Below are 18,788 nucleotides of genomic sequence, written 5' to 3'. Positions count from 1 at the left end.
ACAAATATATATAGAAACTACTATATTAATGCTTACAATGAGCCAATGCAGACAGGAGCATGCACAAATGCATACAGTGAACGTACATGTGTGTGAGAAGATACATGAGCAACTGTTAGGGTTCAATTAATGATGAATAAAACAAACGCATCCTAGAAACATCTAAAATTTATTTGTGAACTCCAGTACCCCAAAACCTTAAATGCGTAGCCCCCAAATAAGAGGATCATGAAAGGGGAAATAGAAAGTGAGATTAACATTGCAAAGGAGAAAAATCTGCCCTAAATTTTCATTCGAAAAACTAGTCTATGTCTCCATTATGAGATGAATGAGGATATTTTTTCAAGGATTCATATTTCTCCACCTTTTTATCTCTTTAATTATGACCAGGAGGATAAAATGTGAGAAGGTGTTTTCTTTTTCAAAGACCATAGAGTTCATTTCATCAACTTGGTACTATCTAATTTACTTTTTTGAACATACCTACCTGGTCCACCAGTCTCCTGATTCAGAGAAAGCTTATTCTCTATCTCACACCTTTCCAAAGTTTCAAACATTAAGTGGGCTAATATGCAATCAAGCATCTACATATTCACTGTGTAACAAATGACTGGAAACACATCTAGTAAATACATTCAATTTTATTTATGCCTCATCTATGCATCTACTTCAGAGGGATTTATTTCACAGATTAAATGAGTGGACTTAAAATACGCTCTACATTACCTGTTCCTCTTACCCACAATGTCCCTATCTCTTACCCATATTGCACTGCTCCTCTTCCACTATGTCAGAATCACCTGGTGAAGTCATTCTCAGTGGATTTCATGAGCGAAGTGTCAGCAGCACATTTTACTCATGTTGGAAACATGACCATTTAAGTATGTAGACTCTCTGCTAAGTGTACACTAAGATTTACATACTTAGTGTGTTATTCCAAAGAAAGGCATGAAGGGTAGCTTCGGGGATTTCCAGCCCAGATGATCTTTAAGTTTTGGGACCAAGATTGAAGAAGCCTAAAGGGGTCCAACTGAAACTTGCAGGGGAAAAACAACCAATATGTCACCGTGAGTATGCTGCTACTTTAACAGGAACTTAACAGGGATGTTCATCCTCTGCTCCATTGTGCTGCATCCACCAAACTTGAGCTGGAAGCTTCTGCTTAGTATCTATCTCTTGATTTACTTTTACAAGGACAAGACTCACCACAGGATGCTCTCTCTTTTTCTCACCCTTGGTAGAGATGCTGCCCAAGGAAGTATGCCCATTCAGCAGTTAATCAGGTGCAGAGGTCAACTGCTTCTTCCAGGGGCCTCAAATAGTGCCTGATTTTCTGGGAACAAATATATTGCATTATATGACCTTCCCAAGATGCCACTGTGTCTACATGATATGAGGTGAAATGGTGTTCTCAAAGGAATTAAGGAATTTAGGAGTGGGAGGTACCAAGAAGGGGGGAAAGGGGGACACACACACACACACACACAGCACATTTGCTTTATTTCTGATGCAAATGCTGTAATGGTACAAGCTAATCCTGGTCAATCATCATGACATTGAATGCATGGCTTTTCTGAGAGAAAGAGAGAGAGAAATAAAATTTCTATTTTTATGAAAGAAACCCACATTTCGCTGTCATCTATACCTCATAGACTCATATATCCTAGCATTCAGGGACTAGAAAGTAATGGTACTTTTTCCATATGATGCTTTCTTTTTTTGAACAGCACTAATTCACAACCATTTATTTGAATTCAAGCATTCCGTTTCAAATATTGTTAGCTAATATCTGAAAATACTATAAAATTTATTTTTGAAGGTTTGGACAGTCATGCAAAATATATTAATTAATATTAGTTTAATACCGTTTTCGAAGTGAGAACTTCACACAGGTACGAGACATTCGCACCCCCACCCCTGCCCCGCGGTACGCTGTAAAGAGAACCCTGTGTAGCAGTCATACACTTTTCTGTGTACTTCCCTCATTAACGGTTGTCTCCTTCTCTAAACTGTAAGCTCCATGAAAGCAGGACTCCGGCATTCGCCGGAGAGACAGTGTGGGGAAACGGTTAAGCACATGGATTCAAGAAACTCATTGCCAGATCTATATCCTACTTCTTCCCCTTACAGGCTGTACGATCTTGGGCAATTCAATTAACATTTTCTACCTCAATTGCCTCGTCTGTGAAATGAGGATAACTGTAATATCTGTCTTAAATAATCCTCAGAATACTTAATTATAAAAAATTAAAACAGTGGCTGGTATATATTAAGCACAACATTAATATTCATAATCACTATTTTTGTTTACTATTGGATCTTCAAAAGAAGTGGAATGGCAGGCACACTGTAGAATCTCAAAGAAAATTTATTGAATGAATGACTGGCTGACTGAATGAACAAACGGAGAAAGGAGATCATCAAGATTATGTTATTCAGTGATTTTCAAATCACTTTAGACTTGGACTTCCTTTCTCCACTAAAAGTATACGCAGAATGTGTAAGCCCAACAAATAAATTATATAAAAGTATAGATCCTCTAGTAGTGAGCCCCATCCTCTAGATATTCATTTACCTTCTCAGCAGCCCTTGGCTTATGTCTGCTAAAAAACTAGAGCTCAACAGAATGGAGAGGAAAATCTTAGCCCAACTACCTAAAGTCTAAGAGCTTAGAAACTTATACTAAAAGAAATCGAGTGACTTGTACAGGTTCAGGAGAATGCCCAATCTGGGTTCCAATTAAAGACACATATGTGCCATGTGAATTATGTCTATAACATTGAGCTGCATTCCAAAATTCATCCAGGAGTGCCATATCTACTCTGTTTAGTCACAGACACAGGCCCAATAGAAAAATGCAAAGGAAAAATAACCTAAAATCAAAACAAACAAAAACAAAAACATGATATTTATTTTCTTTTCCTAAAAGACTATGTCTTATGATTTCCTGTTATCATACTAGAATATGTTACCTTGTTGCTTTCTTTACTTCTTCCATTGATGCTTCAGGTTCTGAATTCATTCAACAGATATTTAAGCACCTGCTAGGGGGCAGCTAGTTCTAAGCACATGAGACTCATTTGCAAACAAACAGACAAAAATCTCTGCCAACATGGAACTCTATTAAAAAAAAAAAAAAACACTAAATAAAATAAGGGTTTTCTGGGACAGTGGCAAAGAGAGATTGAAGAAATTTCCAGGATGACATTTCAAAAAAGTTCTTAGATCATGAAACACAGAAGCGAGTACTATTTTAAAAGTTAATGTGTGTTTTTCAATTAGTTTAGGTAGATCATATACATAGTAGTCTTGGAAACAAACCTTTATTGAGCAAAAATAGGCCATTCTTCAGTACCTTTTATTCTTCACCACTTGACCATCGATATTATATAACGTAACCCAGATGAACAAATAGTTTGGGGAAATTTAAGACTGTATACATGACTAAGAAAATGTCCCCTAAGTAAACAAGTGTATGTTGTCATTACTCTCTATGTCTGAACAGTTTACCCTACTCTCTGGTGTCACTGATAATTTCAACCTCTACTTCAAGTAGCGCTAATTACAGTACCTGAGCTACAAAATTAAAAGATTCCATTATAGCAAAGTTCACAAATATTATTTTAATCCAGCTATTCACACTGTCCATCTAAAACAGTAAATGTCTCCTTCACATATAACTGTCTCAGACTTCTAATCCAGTATACTTTATGAAACAGAAATGCCTCCTAAATCGCACTTCAATGCTAAATATATGACTAAAGAATGAAAAAAAAATTAGTTAGCCATAGATATTCGGTATTCAGAGATTTGAGATCACACAGAAAACCACATCCAGATGAGTTACTCACTTTTTCACTTTTCATCTGAGAATGTTGGCATGGGATAGACACAGTCAGCTTTCATTTAGGTCTTACACATTTTAGGCACTAGTTTACATAGTTAATGCATATAAAAGGAGACACAAAGTCCAAAACCAATTCCCAACTTAGAATGAATATATCAGTACTTCAAAATAATAGAGAGAAATAAACTGTTAGTTCTGGTAGTACTCATATTAAAATAAGTTATTCCACTGGAAAGTGTGTTTGTTTCTCAACAGGAATCCATTCATATTCTACAAAGCATAAGTAATTCTTCACTGCTTACTATTACAAGTACATAATAGAATTGTACTATCTACATTCAACATTTTGCTTAATGTTTTTTTTTTCCACATGAGGATAGTTAGGCTATGAATGTTAACTCCTCAAAAACAACATCTATTTATATAGGAGCTAATTAAAAGAAATAATAAGAAATGGCACCTTTCTTATGGACAAAAGCCACACGTTTGTAAAGCATTTTAAACCTCAGCAATTAATGGATTGAGAGAAATAAAATGCATTCATTAAACTCAAGTCATAGTACGTACTAAAAAGAATTCTGTGATTAACTGTTAAAAGGAACTCCCAGAATATTTCTTAAAAATATTTATAAAACTCTTCTATTACAAATTATTTTTGTTTTTAAACAAATAATGCAGTGAATATACCACGGTAAACTCTGCAGGATGCATAATGCTACCTATTGTTAAAGAAAAATGTGTACATTATATTCATTCAAAGCCCACTTGATCATGCCAGTATTTAAGAGAAGAAAATTGATTATATTATCATGTAGTAGAATAGGAAATTAGAGCATAGAAAAAATAATTTATAGATGAAGCTGTTCAAATTTGATTAATATTAAGCCAACTTCTCTTTCATCATGTTACCCTCTAAAATTTTCGGAAAAATATCAGCCTGACTATATTTGTATTATTTCCAAAGATTCCTCAAGACATACTTTGCTAAGGTGAAATGGTGATTAACTTTCCATAGGATCCATATGGTCTGGGAGGGAAGTTGGAGCCATGGGTGGAGGTAGGAAAGTAAACCTAAATTAAACTAAATTATCTGCTTCCTTTTCATAAATCTTTAGAGATGGTTAGGGTTTCTGGGTACAATATGGAAATTACAAGGAATAGGACCTGGGAAATTAGCAATATTCCATCTCATCGAATTAAATGATTTTTAGAGCTGAGGAGTCAGCAGGAGCTTCAGACCTTGATCTTTTCTTTTGTCCTGGTCATTTCACCCGAAAACTCTATAAATCATCTATAAAACTAGTTCTCTTTCTTAGGTAGCCTGTAATCTGAAAAATACTGATAAGTGACACAGAATTACTCAGCAAGTACAATTGCTACATGAATATATCACAGTATCACTTTTACTGTTAATGATAGTTTGGCATTTCTCCAGATCACTAAATTTCTCTGAATATGTCACTGTGGTCAAAGTTGTGCCATCATATCCCAGAATTTAAGTTCATCTATTGATTACAGATCATGCCAGAATACTGTGCTCCAAATTAATTGTGGCTTGACAGATCCAGTCTATAAAACAATGGTTTTATACGCTTTCTACAAAATGGGTCTAACCAGCAGAAGTGAATAGATTTGGTGCAGACAACCTAACTACATCATTTAACCAATTGATTTTAGTCTATAAGTTTGATGCTATACGTATCATTTCAGTCAGTGTCAATTACTCTTGCTTATGAGGTATGTTCAGAGTATCCAAGAGTGAATTTATTTGATCAGTGGTATTCTTATGTAGAGTCCCAACGTCAAAGGTTCCCACAGCCACTGATTTATTTTAATAATACATTTGTTTTCAAAATATACAAATTGGGGTTCATTAGTTCTACATGGCTATTTTACCTTCATCAAATCCTCATTTTAAAATGTATATTATCTGCTTGCATATTTGTATTTTGGACCTCTCTTCCCATCCCACATCCCACTACCCAATTTCATACCAAAAATCACACTGAGCATTTCAAACAGCTTGATTTATAGCTCGGAGTAATTCCAGCAGACAACCATAGGGGTGTGTCTATAGAATGCCAAAAATCTAATCAATTGTGTCAGAAATTTAGTCATTCTTCCTTGATATTTTGTCTACATTATACTAAACATATTTAAAGAATTTTGTTAATTGACTAAACCCCTGACGGAAATGCCTTGATATTATTTAGACATGGTTCTAAATAGTAATGAGAATAGCAATGAACACACTCAAATAAATAATATATTCGGGTCAGTACAGATTCCAACCTTGAGGAGAGTGACTCCAATTAACCAGCATGGACCAAAATCTTTATGATATGGTTTCAATTTGGATTCTAAAAATGCTGAGGATCCACATTTAAACATTCTCCAGCTGATTTAAAAAACTAGATCATGGAAGTACTGGATACCCAAATGAACCAGAAGAATTAAATGTTATATTGCATTTGAGTTCAAAAAAGACCAATTTATACTGGGCAATTTACTGATGACAGTGACGATGTATGACTGTGGATATCCATTTTAATTAGGTTATTGCTTAAGGATCATAATTGGCCTGGAATCTTTTGGAAAATTTGTAGACTACTGTATAAAGTTACATAAAATTGTGAAAAAGTTGCATGCTTTAAAAACTTAGTATTTCCATCAAGCTTGTGGTCTAAAAAGAGTATGAAGACAATAGCAAATGGATGTTTTTAACACAGTTTCTTGGTATTTACAGTCATTTTTTTTCTCTATTTGCCTTCCCTTCAGTGCTGGTCAATTGTTTTCCCGAGTTTTTTTCCTCTTCGCATTCAGTACAAGGAGGCACCGGCACATTCTGTCAAACAATACGGAAAAGACAATTAGGAGAGTCAAAATAAAAATGTTGAATGTAAAAATTAAAATCCTAACAGAATAACTCATGTACCTCAACAAATATCTTACAGAAAACCAATGCCAGGCAGAAAATAAGTGTAAATATGTTAACACTGCTACTTCTTGAAAGCACATAAAATATTTTCCACAAATGGCAATATTTCAAAAACTATTTTGAGAAAACTTTGGTCAAACCATCCAACTCTGATGAATCTAACCCCCAAATTAAAAATGTGTTAAGTAAAATGAATCCTAATAATTGCTATGATGTAATATGTTTGGTCAAATATAGAACAGTCCAGATAGAAGTTCAGAATTAAGCTCCTGAGTTGTTTCTTTGTTACTTGTTTTTGTGGGGGATGTGTACTTCTTCCTTCCTTCTCTGCTTTCTCAAGTCTTCTTTTTATCTTCTTTGTCCTATAAGGAATATATGTATAATTTTTGTTCTCTGTTTACTTTTGTTTTGCTTCTTGGTTGCTGGGGAGGGGTGAGACCCCTCCCTTGCCCTTGTTCTTCTAGGACCTCAGCTAATCAAACCAAAAGTTTAGTGGCAGGCACAGTGGTCATGGAAAGGTCCAGAGGCAATAGGTGAAAGATGTGTCTTGTATTAGGTAATACAGCATCGCTGCTTTAGCTAAAGCAAGAGAGAAAATCATGGAACCCAATAGCTTCAAAAAGTGCTTTCTGACAATCAAAACAAGCAAACAAACCAAACCAAATACCTGTGGGACAGGTTCTGATTCTGCAGTGTCATTGCTTGCAGGATTTTCTTCGTGCTTCATTGAACAGGTCGTGCTCCCCTGTAAAAGCTGCGATTGAAAATAGGTCAATGAAGTTAAATTAAATGAAGGGAGGGAATAGAAAATCTCCTTTGAAATCTTCCCATTGAAAACTTCCTTCACTTTGAGACAAACTGAAAGGTCAAGCTAGGGACAAATTTATCACAACATTAGTGGGATCCCAGGGAATGGGCAAGCATTCATAGTCCATTTGGGAATCTTAGTGATGCTTATGACAGTCGGCTACTACGACAAAAGCTCAATTCCAATGGAAAGTTCTTTCTTTGCAAAAATTTTTAAAAAGTAAAGAGTTACAAAACTACTATATTCTATATCCGTGATGTGTCTAGACTCTAGGATCCATGGTCTTTATGCCTGCCGGACATCAATATTGCAAGCCAGGAAACAACTTAAACAATATGATCGTTGTAAAAAATTAATAACCTGGAATCACGATTAACTAGTCAGGAGACCAGAAGGGGGCGCTCTCACACCTTGCAGCAATAGCAGAGCCCAACAAGACGAAGAAAGACTCCTCTTCTTTCCTGGCAACAACTCAGCCCATGAAAAGCCATGAACTCTTTGTTTACTGTAGCCCTTCCAACTTTCTTTTCCCCTCTATGAAAGAATTCTTTTTCCTTTGCCTTGTGGGCACTTGTACCTTGCTCACCATGGTTGCAGACCCAAAATTGTAATTCTCTGCTGATCCCAAACCAACCCATCATTGCTGAAGAAATGTCTGTCAATCTATTTGTTTTTGGTCAACATCATCAATCTGTCTAGCAAAAAACTTCAACATCTTAAAAAAGATTATATTTCTGGGAAGAAGATCATATATTTTACTAACCAGGAAATCTCATCTTACTTATTAGCCTCAATAGTCTTGAAGAAAATGAATTACTGGCAGCATATTCCAGTTGCCCTTCATTTTTCATTTTAACCAAGGTTAAAATATTGAATTTTCCTTCCCTCCATCCCTCCCTTTCTTTCTTCCTTCTTCCTTAGTCTGCCTCGCCTCCCTCCTCCTTTCCTTACTGCCTCTCATTCTCCCTTCACCTCTTCCTTTTATTTTCATCTTTTTTATTTTAAACACATTTTAAAGTAACTAAAAATGGTTTAATGTAAGAATATGTACATTTTTTTAGTGATTTTTCTGTAATCCTTTCCCTGTATAAAACATATAAAATGGAGACTGGGAGTTTAATAGTTCATGGCCACTGTGTAACTCTAACCTTGAGCAAGTCAGTTTCTTTCTTTGAAGTCAAACAAGGAGGATACCTAAGCTGGCTTTGAACTCTAACTTTCCATAAATTCTAGGAGAGGATGATAACGAAAGAAGTCGTATATGAGATTTAACCTACTCCAATTCAAATCTGAGAGCAAAGTCATTGTCACATTCTCCCTATTCTTGCTCTGCATGGCTCTTAACTGAACACTCATGTTACTTTACCCTTCTGTGTCTGTGTAATATGCTCTTCCCCTCCACCTTCATAAAGGTCTCTCTTCACTGGGAGATCCTGAAGACCGGCTACATGTTCCCTCCCTAGCACATCATTTTCACCACCAGGTAGGCTCATCACACTCTCCTGCTCTAAAGGTACAATGCATTAGGAACATTAGCACACTTAACGCTTTTATATGTATATGTATGTCTGACTCTTCGATATATTGTAAGTTCCTTGAAGATAGAGGCTACATGTATCAGCCCTAGATCCCAGCTAGATGCCTCTTAGATAGCAAGTGGTCAATATCTAATCACTAAATAAATAATAAATGAATAAAACAAACATTGGCTATGAAAATATTTCAGTCCTTTAGAATTTTCATAAATGCCTGAGTTTTTCATATGAGATTTAGTTATATTTGATAAAAGCTCCAAAATGGTTGCACATAGCCCCTTCTTCAAAATAAGCCTAGAGTACAGTGGAAAAGTAAGATTATAACTATAATAATAGAAACCAGTAGTCAAAACCCTGAGTGCCTTAGTCCAAAGAATTTTTGGCATCTACACAGAGGAATCTTCTACACTACCTAAGAATTTTTTTTCTTTTTATGTTGTACGGGTTTGAGTTAGACCTAGAAACTAAAATTTCCCTGGAATATTATAATTGTTTTGTTTTTACTGTAATAATACAACTGACCTTTGTTTTTATTATACTTGCTTTCGGCCTTGGGAAAAAAAAAACTAAAATAAATGTACTAAATCAAGCTCAGAATGCAGAAAGTAACCTGCAGAGTGTAAGGTTTCCCAATATATATTTTGGAATAATGGAGTTCATAAATCACGTAAATTTGGAGAAGAAGTTTATTTGAACATTAAACAGTGGTATTTAAGGTAGTTCTTCTCAGAGCCTTTAACACACAATTTCTTAAAGCTTTCGTCTTGAATGATCTGCTCGCATAATCATATAAGGTGCTGGTTAAAAAATAATACTCCTGGGTGATAATTCAGTCCTACCAATATAGGGCCTGCATTTTTAATCAGCAATCCAGCAATTCAAATGCACAGTGAAATTTGAAATCCACTTCTTTGTAGTGTACAAATGCATTATAAATCTCTTAGGAGATATGATATAACCATTTGCCAAATCTATTTGACCCCAAAACCGTTTTTTGTGTATGAATTACTACTTGAGGTCATTGTCAGGAGAAAGATATCGTGGGATTTATGGCAGAGTATGTTCTTTCATTAATGCAAGCACAGCTGGCTATTTGAGACAAGCCTTTGATCATCTGAACAATGAATACTTATTAAATTTCAACAGTAAAGAAAATATTACGTGGCTGGAAGACAGCTCCAACCTTTTTTGATATTTTGATCTTATAATGAACACAACCTTTAAATTTATTTTTTGTGTGCCTCACAGGCATTGTGGAAACTTCATGAGATGGGGTTCATAAAATTCCTAGTGTTTCTCAGAAAGGCAACAGATATAAGCACTCCTGCAGGTACAAGCCTTCAAAACACTCTCTCAATTAGATAAAATTCAACCGGATGAGTATAGTACCTATTTCTAGAAACTCAAGTAATAAAATATGAAGAATGATCAGGAAAGTCTGCACAGATTCAGCTACTTCCGTACGCAGCTCACCTATTAATTATACAGGTGACCTAGGGAGGACCACAGCTGGGTCTGTAAATTATGAAATGGGATGAACCATGAACGTATCTTTATTAAAGTGATTACATGCTCTTTCTCACATATACATCTTCCCCAACACCACCAGAATAACCAGTTTGTTTCTGTGCTTTGGGCAACAAACTACCATCTGACAAAATGTTATATTATGGCCACAAAAGTAGGCAAAGTAACAACAAATTTAGTTGAGACAAGCCCTTTTAATTATTTACCCCTGTAGGAAAAAAATACATAATCCTACCATGGTGGGGCAGACTCTAATACTGGGGTTTCCTTAATAATTATCAGGAGTCACGTGCAAATGAATTTGAGTCCCAACTCCATCTCCCACTATCTCTGATAATGAACATTGAGGTTCCAAACTTTGGTATTTTACAGAAGAATAAAATTAAACACCAGTGACAAACAAATTTCAACGTTAGAACAAATAAACCAACAAGCAAAACACACTGCTATTTTTCAACAATATTTCAGAAAAGAAATAACATTTGAATACTAAAATTATATAAAGGATCCAATGTCAAAAGAAATTGTTCTTGAGAGGCAGAGAGAGAGAGCGAGAAAGAGAGAGAGATTGGTTCATGGAAAATCTGCTAATATTTTGTTATTTGACTATTAAATGTCTATTTTCTACATTCCTATACTGTTGAAAACTTCATGACAGGGCAGTACTTGTTGGTGGAATGATGGTAGGAAATACCAATTGAACCTCAATTTTCCCTCATTTGTAAAATGGGGATAATTCAAAATTTTGACATCAAGTGACATGATACAATGTAGGTAACTCGGCTAGGTGAATGGAGTAAAGAGCCCATTTCAGGTTAGAATTGCTTTAGCCCTTATTTGCTGTATACACTTGGGAAAGTTACTTCATCTTAAGGAGGTTCTGACTCCTTATCTGTAGGGTAGGCAAAATGATCCCTACCTGACAGGATTTTTGGAAGATTTAGATTAAATAAAACTATAGGATGGTTCCTAAAGGAGTATTTTGCACATATTAGGTGCTCCTCTTATGACCTTTCTCTAAAACTTTAAAAGAACACAAAATACTTAATGCAAATGCGTAACTGGGCAACCTGAAATTTTACCAAGAAAAAATATCTCTGACAGTTAAAAAGTCCAACTCATTCTTCATATTTAATTAATATCTGGGACAAGCTGGAGGCTAAAAACAAGCATGATTTTCAGAATACTGTAAAGGAGAAAAAAATGGAATTAAGTACCAAGATTTTTAGAAACATAAACACATTTTGGCTAAATTTTTCTCTCATGTCACTCTTGTGTATGAAATGAGTTTTTTAATATTTATTACAGAATGATACTTTAGTACTGTTTTAATACTAAGAAGGGCAGAAACTAGAAAAGAAGTTCAAAGATTAAAAATGTAATGCTGAATCAAAGTGATGGCTCTGAATTCAGTTAATGGAGGGACAGAGGAGTGGGAGGGAGACAGTGTCTGACACCGATGCTCCCTAACCAGCCTCCTCTAGGCGAGTCACACTACCTCCCTGAACCATAATGCTTCATCCTTCACACAAAATAGTTACAAATTTGAAACATGAAGCCCTGTCTAACGTCATAGTTTTATTCATTTATTTATTTTTAATTAATTAATGTATTTATTTATTTATTTTTGGCTGCGTTGGGTCTTCGTTGCTGCGTGCAGGCTTTCTCTAGTTGTGGCGAGCTGGGGGCTACACATCGTTGCAGTGCACGGGCTTCTCATTGCGGTGGCTTCTCTTGTTGCAGAGCACCGGCTCTAGGCACGCAGGCTTCAGTAGCTGTGGCACGTGGGCTCAGTAGTTGTGGCTCATTGGCTCTAGAGTGCAGACTCAGTAGTTGTGGCGCACGGGCTTATTTGCTCTGCAGCATGTGGGATCTTCCCAGACCAGGGCTCGAATCCGTGTCCCCTGCATTGGCAGGAGGATTCTTTTTCCTATTTTTTAATTAATTAATTTTATTTTATTTTTAAAAAATTTTTAGCTGCATTGGGTCTTCGTTGCTGCGTGCGGGCTTTCTCTAGTTGTGGTGAGTGGAGGCTGCTGTTCGTTATGGTGCGTGGGCTTCTCATTGTGGTGGCTTCTGTTGTTGCAGAGCACAGGCTCTAGGCACATGGGCTTCAGTAGTTATAGCACGCGGGCTCAGTAGTTGTGGCTCGCAGGTTCTAGAGCACAGGCTCGGTAGTTGTGGAGCACAGGCTTAGTTGCTCCACAGCATGTAGGATCTTCCCGGATGAGGGCTTGAACCCGTGTCCCCTGCATTCGCAGGCAGATTCTTAACCACTGTGCCACCAGTGGCACATAATTTTAGATATTCATAATTTCATAATTTTAGATATTTTGGAAAAAGTAACTTCATAATTTCATAACTTATGAAACTTCATAATTTTAGATATTTTGGAAAAATATTTACAAGCATCTGTTAAGATGAGTATTTTGTTTGGTGCTGAAGGAAATGTCAATACTTTTATAGTCTCTGTCCCCAAATTGCTTATTATCTAATGCAGAATGAGAACCTTATACAAATAATCAACATGCAAGATGGACCGTGATACAGGATAAAATATGTGTATAAACCAAGTACTATGGGGACCCAGCGGTGAAAACCATTATGTCTCAGGGAAGGTAGGAGGGGTCAAAGAGTTATTGACCAATTTAACCTTTGTATTTGCACATCACTGTTTGGCGAATTTCCTTATAATAATTATTAACATGCTTACTGGGTTATTTGTATTTTCCAAATTATAAGTTAATCATTATTCTTATGGTTTCTATATGATTCCTGGTAAGAAATAATAATTAAGTTAACATTTTGCATGCTTTAAATTAAGACGTTATAGGAGGGTAAACATGGAAATTTATTATCTAATGTAAAAAGCAGAAATTTGTTCTAAAGCCCTTAGGAAACTATCTATACTTCCCATGTAATCTGGAGGCATGCCTTTTCCTTCTTAAAAAAAAAAAATACCACAGTAGCACAATGAAGAATGCCTTGTACGAAGCCAACCTCTTCAGATGGTCTGATGGAACGTAGCCCAGAATGACAATGGTATGTGGTCTCTCAGCCCAATTACAGCAGGGCATGACTTGCCTAGAAAATTTTGTTAAGCTAATGTCTGCCAACGACTCATCAGGGCATCAAATGCCACACAGTGAATACTGGATATAATTGCAAACTAGGACTTTTAAAATCTCTGCCAAAATTGTTTTAGCATGAAAATGCTGGCATAATTTTCTACTCGCAGCTCTAGATTTATTTCCTGCACATTTTCTCCTCTCAGTTCCCTGGACAGTGCTTTGCTGTTGAATGAACTCCCTTTGGTCAGGGACTTGTAAGCAGGTGTGATGGCAAGAATCTGAGCGAGGAGTGCTTCCAATGCTAAACATAAGCCACTGCTGCCTTTCGGTTCCTCAGCACATTACGAAAAGTTAAGTGTGTGCTACCTAGAGGAGTCAGAAACACTGTAAAGCACATCTACATTGAGTAGTAAGTCTCAATACCTATGTGGAAATTAAAGTAAAATGTTCAATGTCTTTAATTCTTGATATGCTATTAAACAATATGAGGCACATTTGCAAACTGCAGGAAAATGGGGTGAAGCAGGTACATCCTTTGCTTTCTCCCTGTTGACTCCAAAATTACCATTGAAGCAAAGCTGCTTTCAAAGGAATTTAAACATCCCCAAAACTGATAGTCCAATATGCTGTTAAGCTTTTGGTGATCCATTTCAAGTTTTCTATGTCTACTAAGAAAAGGGTCAAGAAATCCAGTGGCCATTTTCCTAGGTGACCCTGCCTGGCTGCGTAGGGCAGGAAGTGGAACAAACCCACAAAGCTATCTAAGAATATGCATGGTCTCTAATTCCAAGTTTAGGACCTTGTCCATACAAGATGTTGAGACCTTGAGTATGAAAATTGCAGAGCAGCTTTTTTAGACTGAACTAATAAGGACATCCATGATAAAACTGAACACTGTGTATTTAATATCTATGATATACAATCATCATGATAAACCTGTAAGAAATCAACATTAAAGATTCTCAAAATATTTAACAGGAAATATAGATGGAAGAAAATCTAGCTGGGTTTATTCAAACGATACACATTCCTGGGCTCTGTCCCAGATCTACTGACGAATAATCGGTGGGAGTGGAGCCTTACCACAAGCAGTTTTACAGGCTGACCTGATGAGTCATAGGCAGGCAAGAGTCTGAAAATCATTGACATCTATTTTATAGAAAAGGGATCTGAATAACAAAATCACTTGCCATAGTGACGTGCTAGGAAACAGCAAAGTGGTAATTTCCAGGCTTTCTCTACTATGTTATTTAGTCTAGGGTATGACCAACAGGAATGAAAATGAATCACCTTTGGTATTTATTTACTAAGAGATTGCATGTGTTCCCATCAGCACTCAGTGAGGTTGCTGATGATCACAGAATCCTGCAACAGAACGGGATGATCTCATGATAGTTCTTTTCCTCTACTCTAATGCTTCATTTCCTGACTACATCCCAGAATGGTTGTTTTTCATTATTCAATCATATAATATACTATATTCTCTATTCTAGGCTAATTCTATTTTCAGGTGCTTTTCACTGAGTTCACTTTTATATTTGACTGAAATATTCTCCTCCTTATAGTTGTTTCTACCAGTTGCATCTGTTTCTGTCCTGGATAGTAAGAGTGACTAAGACTAGATTTTTTTAATGATGGCCGTTCTAACTGGTGTGAGGTGGTTCTTCATTGTGGCTTTGATTTTCATTTCTCTAATAATTAGCTGTGTTGAGCATTTTTCATGTGTCCGTTGGCCATCTGTATGTCTTCTTTGGAGAAATGTTTATTTAGGTCTTCTGCCCATTTTTCAATTGGGTTGTTTGTTTGTTTTTGTTATTGAGTTATATGACTTGTTGGTACACTTTGGAAATTAAGCCCCTGTTGATTGCATCGCTTGCAAATGTTTTCTCCCAGTCAGGAGGTTGTCTTTTTGTTTTGTTTATGATTTCCTTTACTGTACAAAAGCCTGTAAGTTTGATTAGGTCACGTTTGTTTATTTCTGCTTTTATTTCTATTGTCTTGGGAGACTGACCTAAGAAAATATTGGTACGATTTATGTCAGAGAATGTTTTGCCTATGTTCTCTTCTAAGAGTTTTATGGTATCATGTTTTATATGTAAGTCTTTAAGCGATTTTGAGTTTATTTTTGCGTGTGGTGTGAGGGTGTGTTCTAACTTCATTGATTTACATGCGGCTGTCCAGCTCTCCCAGCACCACTTGCTGAAGAGACTGTCTTTTCTCCTGTATTTTCTTACCTACTTTGTAGATGATTAATTGACTGTAGATGTGTGGGTTTATTTCTGAGCTCTCTATTCTGTTCCGTTGATCCAAATGTCTGTTTTTGTGCCAATGCCATGCTGTTTTGATTACAGTACCTTTGTAGCATTGTCTGAAGTCTGGGAGGGTTATACAGCCTTATTTATAATATCTGAGACATGGAAACAACCTAAGATTCCAGGTGAATAAAGTGTTATAAGTAGAGGAATATATATGTATATGAATATTATTCAGACATAAAAAAGGAAGGAAATCCTGCCATTTGGGACAACATTGATAAACACTGAGGGGATTATGCTAAGATACTTACATATATGAAATCTACTTATATATATATGAAATCTAACTTACTTATATGAAATCTAACAAAACACTTACATATATGAAATCTAACATATATGAAATCTTACTTACATATATGAAATCTAACAAAACAAAATAAACCCATAGAAACAGAGCAGATGGGTAGTTGTCGGGGGCATGAGGGGGGATTGGGAAAGTAGGTGAAGGTGGTCAAAGGGTACAAACTTCCAATTATAAGATGGATGAGTTCTGGGAATATAATGTACACCTTGGTGACTATAGTTAACAATACTGTATTGTATATTTGAAAGTTGCTGAGAGAGTAGATTTTAAATGTTCTCACCACACACACACAAATTAACTGTGTAAGATTATGGATGTGTTAACTAACCTTATTATGGTTATCATTTCACAGTATATAGATATAGAATATCACTACTTTGTGTACCTTAACCTTACATAGTGTAATGTGTCAATTATATTTTAATAAACTGGGAAGAAATTAGAGGTATTATAAAAGCAAGAAAAATACACAGTCTGAGGAGATAAAAAAGCAATAAAGCCAGACTCAGAAATGGCAAATGTTTTGGAAGTATCAGACTGGGAGTTTAAAAATAACTGTGGCTGATATGCTAAGGGCTCTAGGGGGAAAAGTGGACAAAATGCATGAACAAATGGGTAATATAAGCATAAGATGGAAAAATCTAAGGATCAAATGGAAATGCTAAAAATAAAGCAAAAAAAAAAAAAAAAAACCCCACTGTAACAGAAATGAAGACTGCCTTTGAGGAGCTCATCAATATTCTGGACATTGCCCACTGAAAAAAATCAGTGAACTTGAAGACAGGTTGATAGAAAGGTACCAAACAGATGCAAAGATAAAAGGGTTTAAACAATGGACAGAATGTCCAGAACTGTAAAACAATTAGAAAACCTGCAATGTAGAGGTAATGGAAATACTAGAAGGATAAGAAAATAACAGAGGACATATTTGAAGTAAGAATGATGAGAGTTCCCCAAAGGTAATGACAGAACTCAATCACAAATCCTGGAAGATTAGAAAAACAAAATTACATCTAGGCATGTCATCAAACTGCAGAAAACCACAGAGACATATTGAAAGAATCAAAAGGTGAAAACTTAACGACAGAGAAATAAGGATAGGAATTACTTCAGACTTCTACTTAAAAACAATTTAAGCAAGAAAAGATTGAAGTGAAATATTTAGTGTTAAAAAAATTGAAATATTATCCAGTAAAATTATCCTTCAAATGTGAAGAAAAAATAAAGATCTCAGAAAAACAAAAACTGAGGGAATTTGTCACCAGTATACCTGCCTTTCAAGAAAAGTTAAAAGTTCTTCAGACAGGAGGAAATGATATAGTTCAGAAACCCTGATCTACAAAAAGAGAGGAAGAGTGTTCTAGAAGTAATAAGTGGAGGTAAAATAATGTTTCTATTTATCTTGTTCTTAACTGATGAAACGGATAACAGTCTGTTCAAAATGACAATAGCAACAATGTATTTGTAATTACAGCTTATGGTTAAGTGAAATGAATGACAGCAATGTTATAATAGAGGAACTGGAAATACTCTATATATACTCTCTATAAAAGGTTCTTTCACAACCCATGAAAGATGTGATAAATCCAAAACAGTTACAAATTATGGCAGACATCAATCCAACTATATCAATATTCACTTTAAATGTGAAGGGTCTAAGTATATCAATAAAAGACAGGGATTGTAAGAGGGGATAAGAGAAGAGCACACAACTAGATGTTGTATATAAGAAACCAACTTTAAATATAAGGACACAGGTTGATTAAAAGTTAAGGGACTCAGAAAGATAGTCCATGCTAATCAAAAGAAAGTTGGAGTAGTCATATTAATTTGAGACAAAGCCAACTTCAGACCAAGAAAAATATCAGGGATAAAGAGGGACATTTGTATAATAATACAGGGGCCAATTCTACAAAAATATATAACAATTCTTAACATGAATGCACCTAACAACAGAATGTCAAGATACATGAGTCAAAAACTGATAGAACTGCATGGAGAAATAGACCAAACCACTATTATAGATTAAGGCTTCAACACTCTATATCAATAGTGGACATATCAAGCAGGGAGAAAACCTCTAAGAATATAGTTGATCTGAACAACAGTGCAGATAAAACGGATCTAATTGACATTTATAGAACACTTCATCAAAGAAGAGGAGAATACACATTCTTCTCAAAGTCACATGGAACATTTACCAAGATAGACTGCATTCTGGGCCATAAAATACATTTGAACAAGTGTAGAGTATGCCATCAGACTGCAATGGAACTAAACTAGAAATAAATTACAGAAAGATGGCTGGTTGCTATATGGAACTCTCTGAACTATTGCTCAATTACTCTGTAAATCTAAAACTGTACTAAAAAACCTTACTTTTTAAAAGACACCATTAAGAAAATGAAAAGACAAGAAATATATGGAGAGAAATGTTTTC

General features: G+C 35.6%; 1 protein-coding gene across 1 annotated transcript in view; it reads right to left on the bottom strand.

The window, feature by feature from the left end:
- Positions 1–3,301: 3,301 nt before the first annotated feature.
- The window catches only part of LUZP2 (leucine zipper protein 2), a 446,993-nt gene continuing 431,506 nt past the window's right edge, over positions 3,302–18,788 (bottom strand). Inside the window, exons 11-12 of the mRNA XM_082476703.1 lie at positions 7,453–7,539; positions 3,302–6,692 (exon numbers count right to left, since the gene is read on the bottom strand). Of these exons, the coding sequence (XP_082332829.1) occupies positions 6,594–6,692; positions 7,453–7,539 (186 nt within the window). The 3' untranslated portion in view covers positions 3,302–6,593. The remainder of the gene's footprint in view (positions 6,693–7,452; positions 7,540–18,788) is intronic.

This window comes from Balaenoptera physalus (assembly GCF_965194825.1).
Source record: "Balaenoptera physalus genome assembly, chromosome: 10".
In the NCBI taxonomy this organism is placed as follows: Eukaryota; Metazoa; Chordata; class Mammalia; order Artiodactyla; family Balaenopteridae; genus Balaenoptera; species Balaenoptera physalus.
The sequence above is the reverse complement of the archived record's forward strand: the minus strand, read 5'-3'. Positions and strand labels throughout refer to the sequence as shown.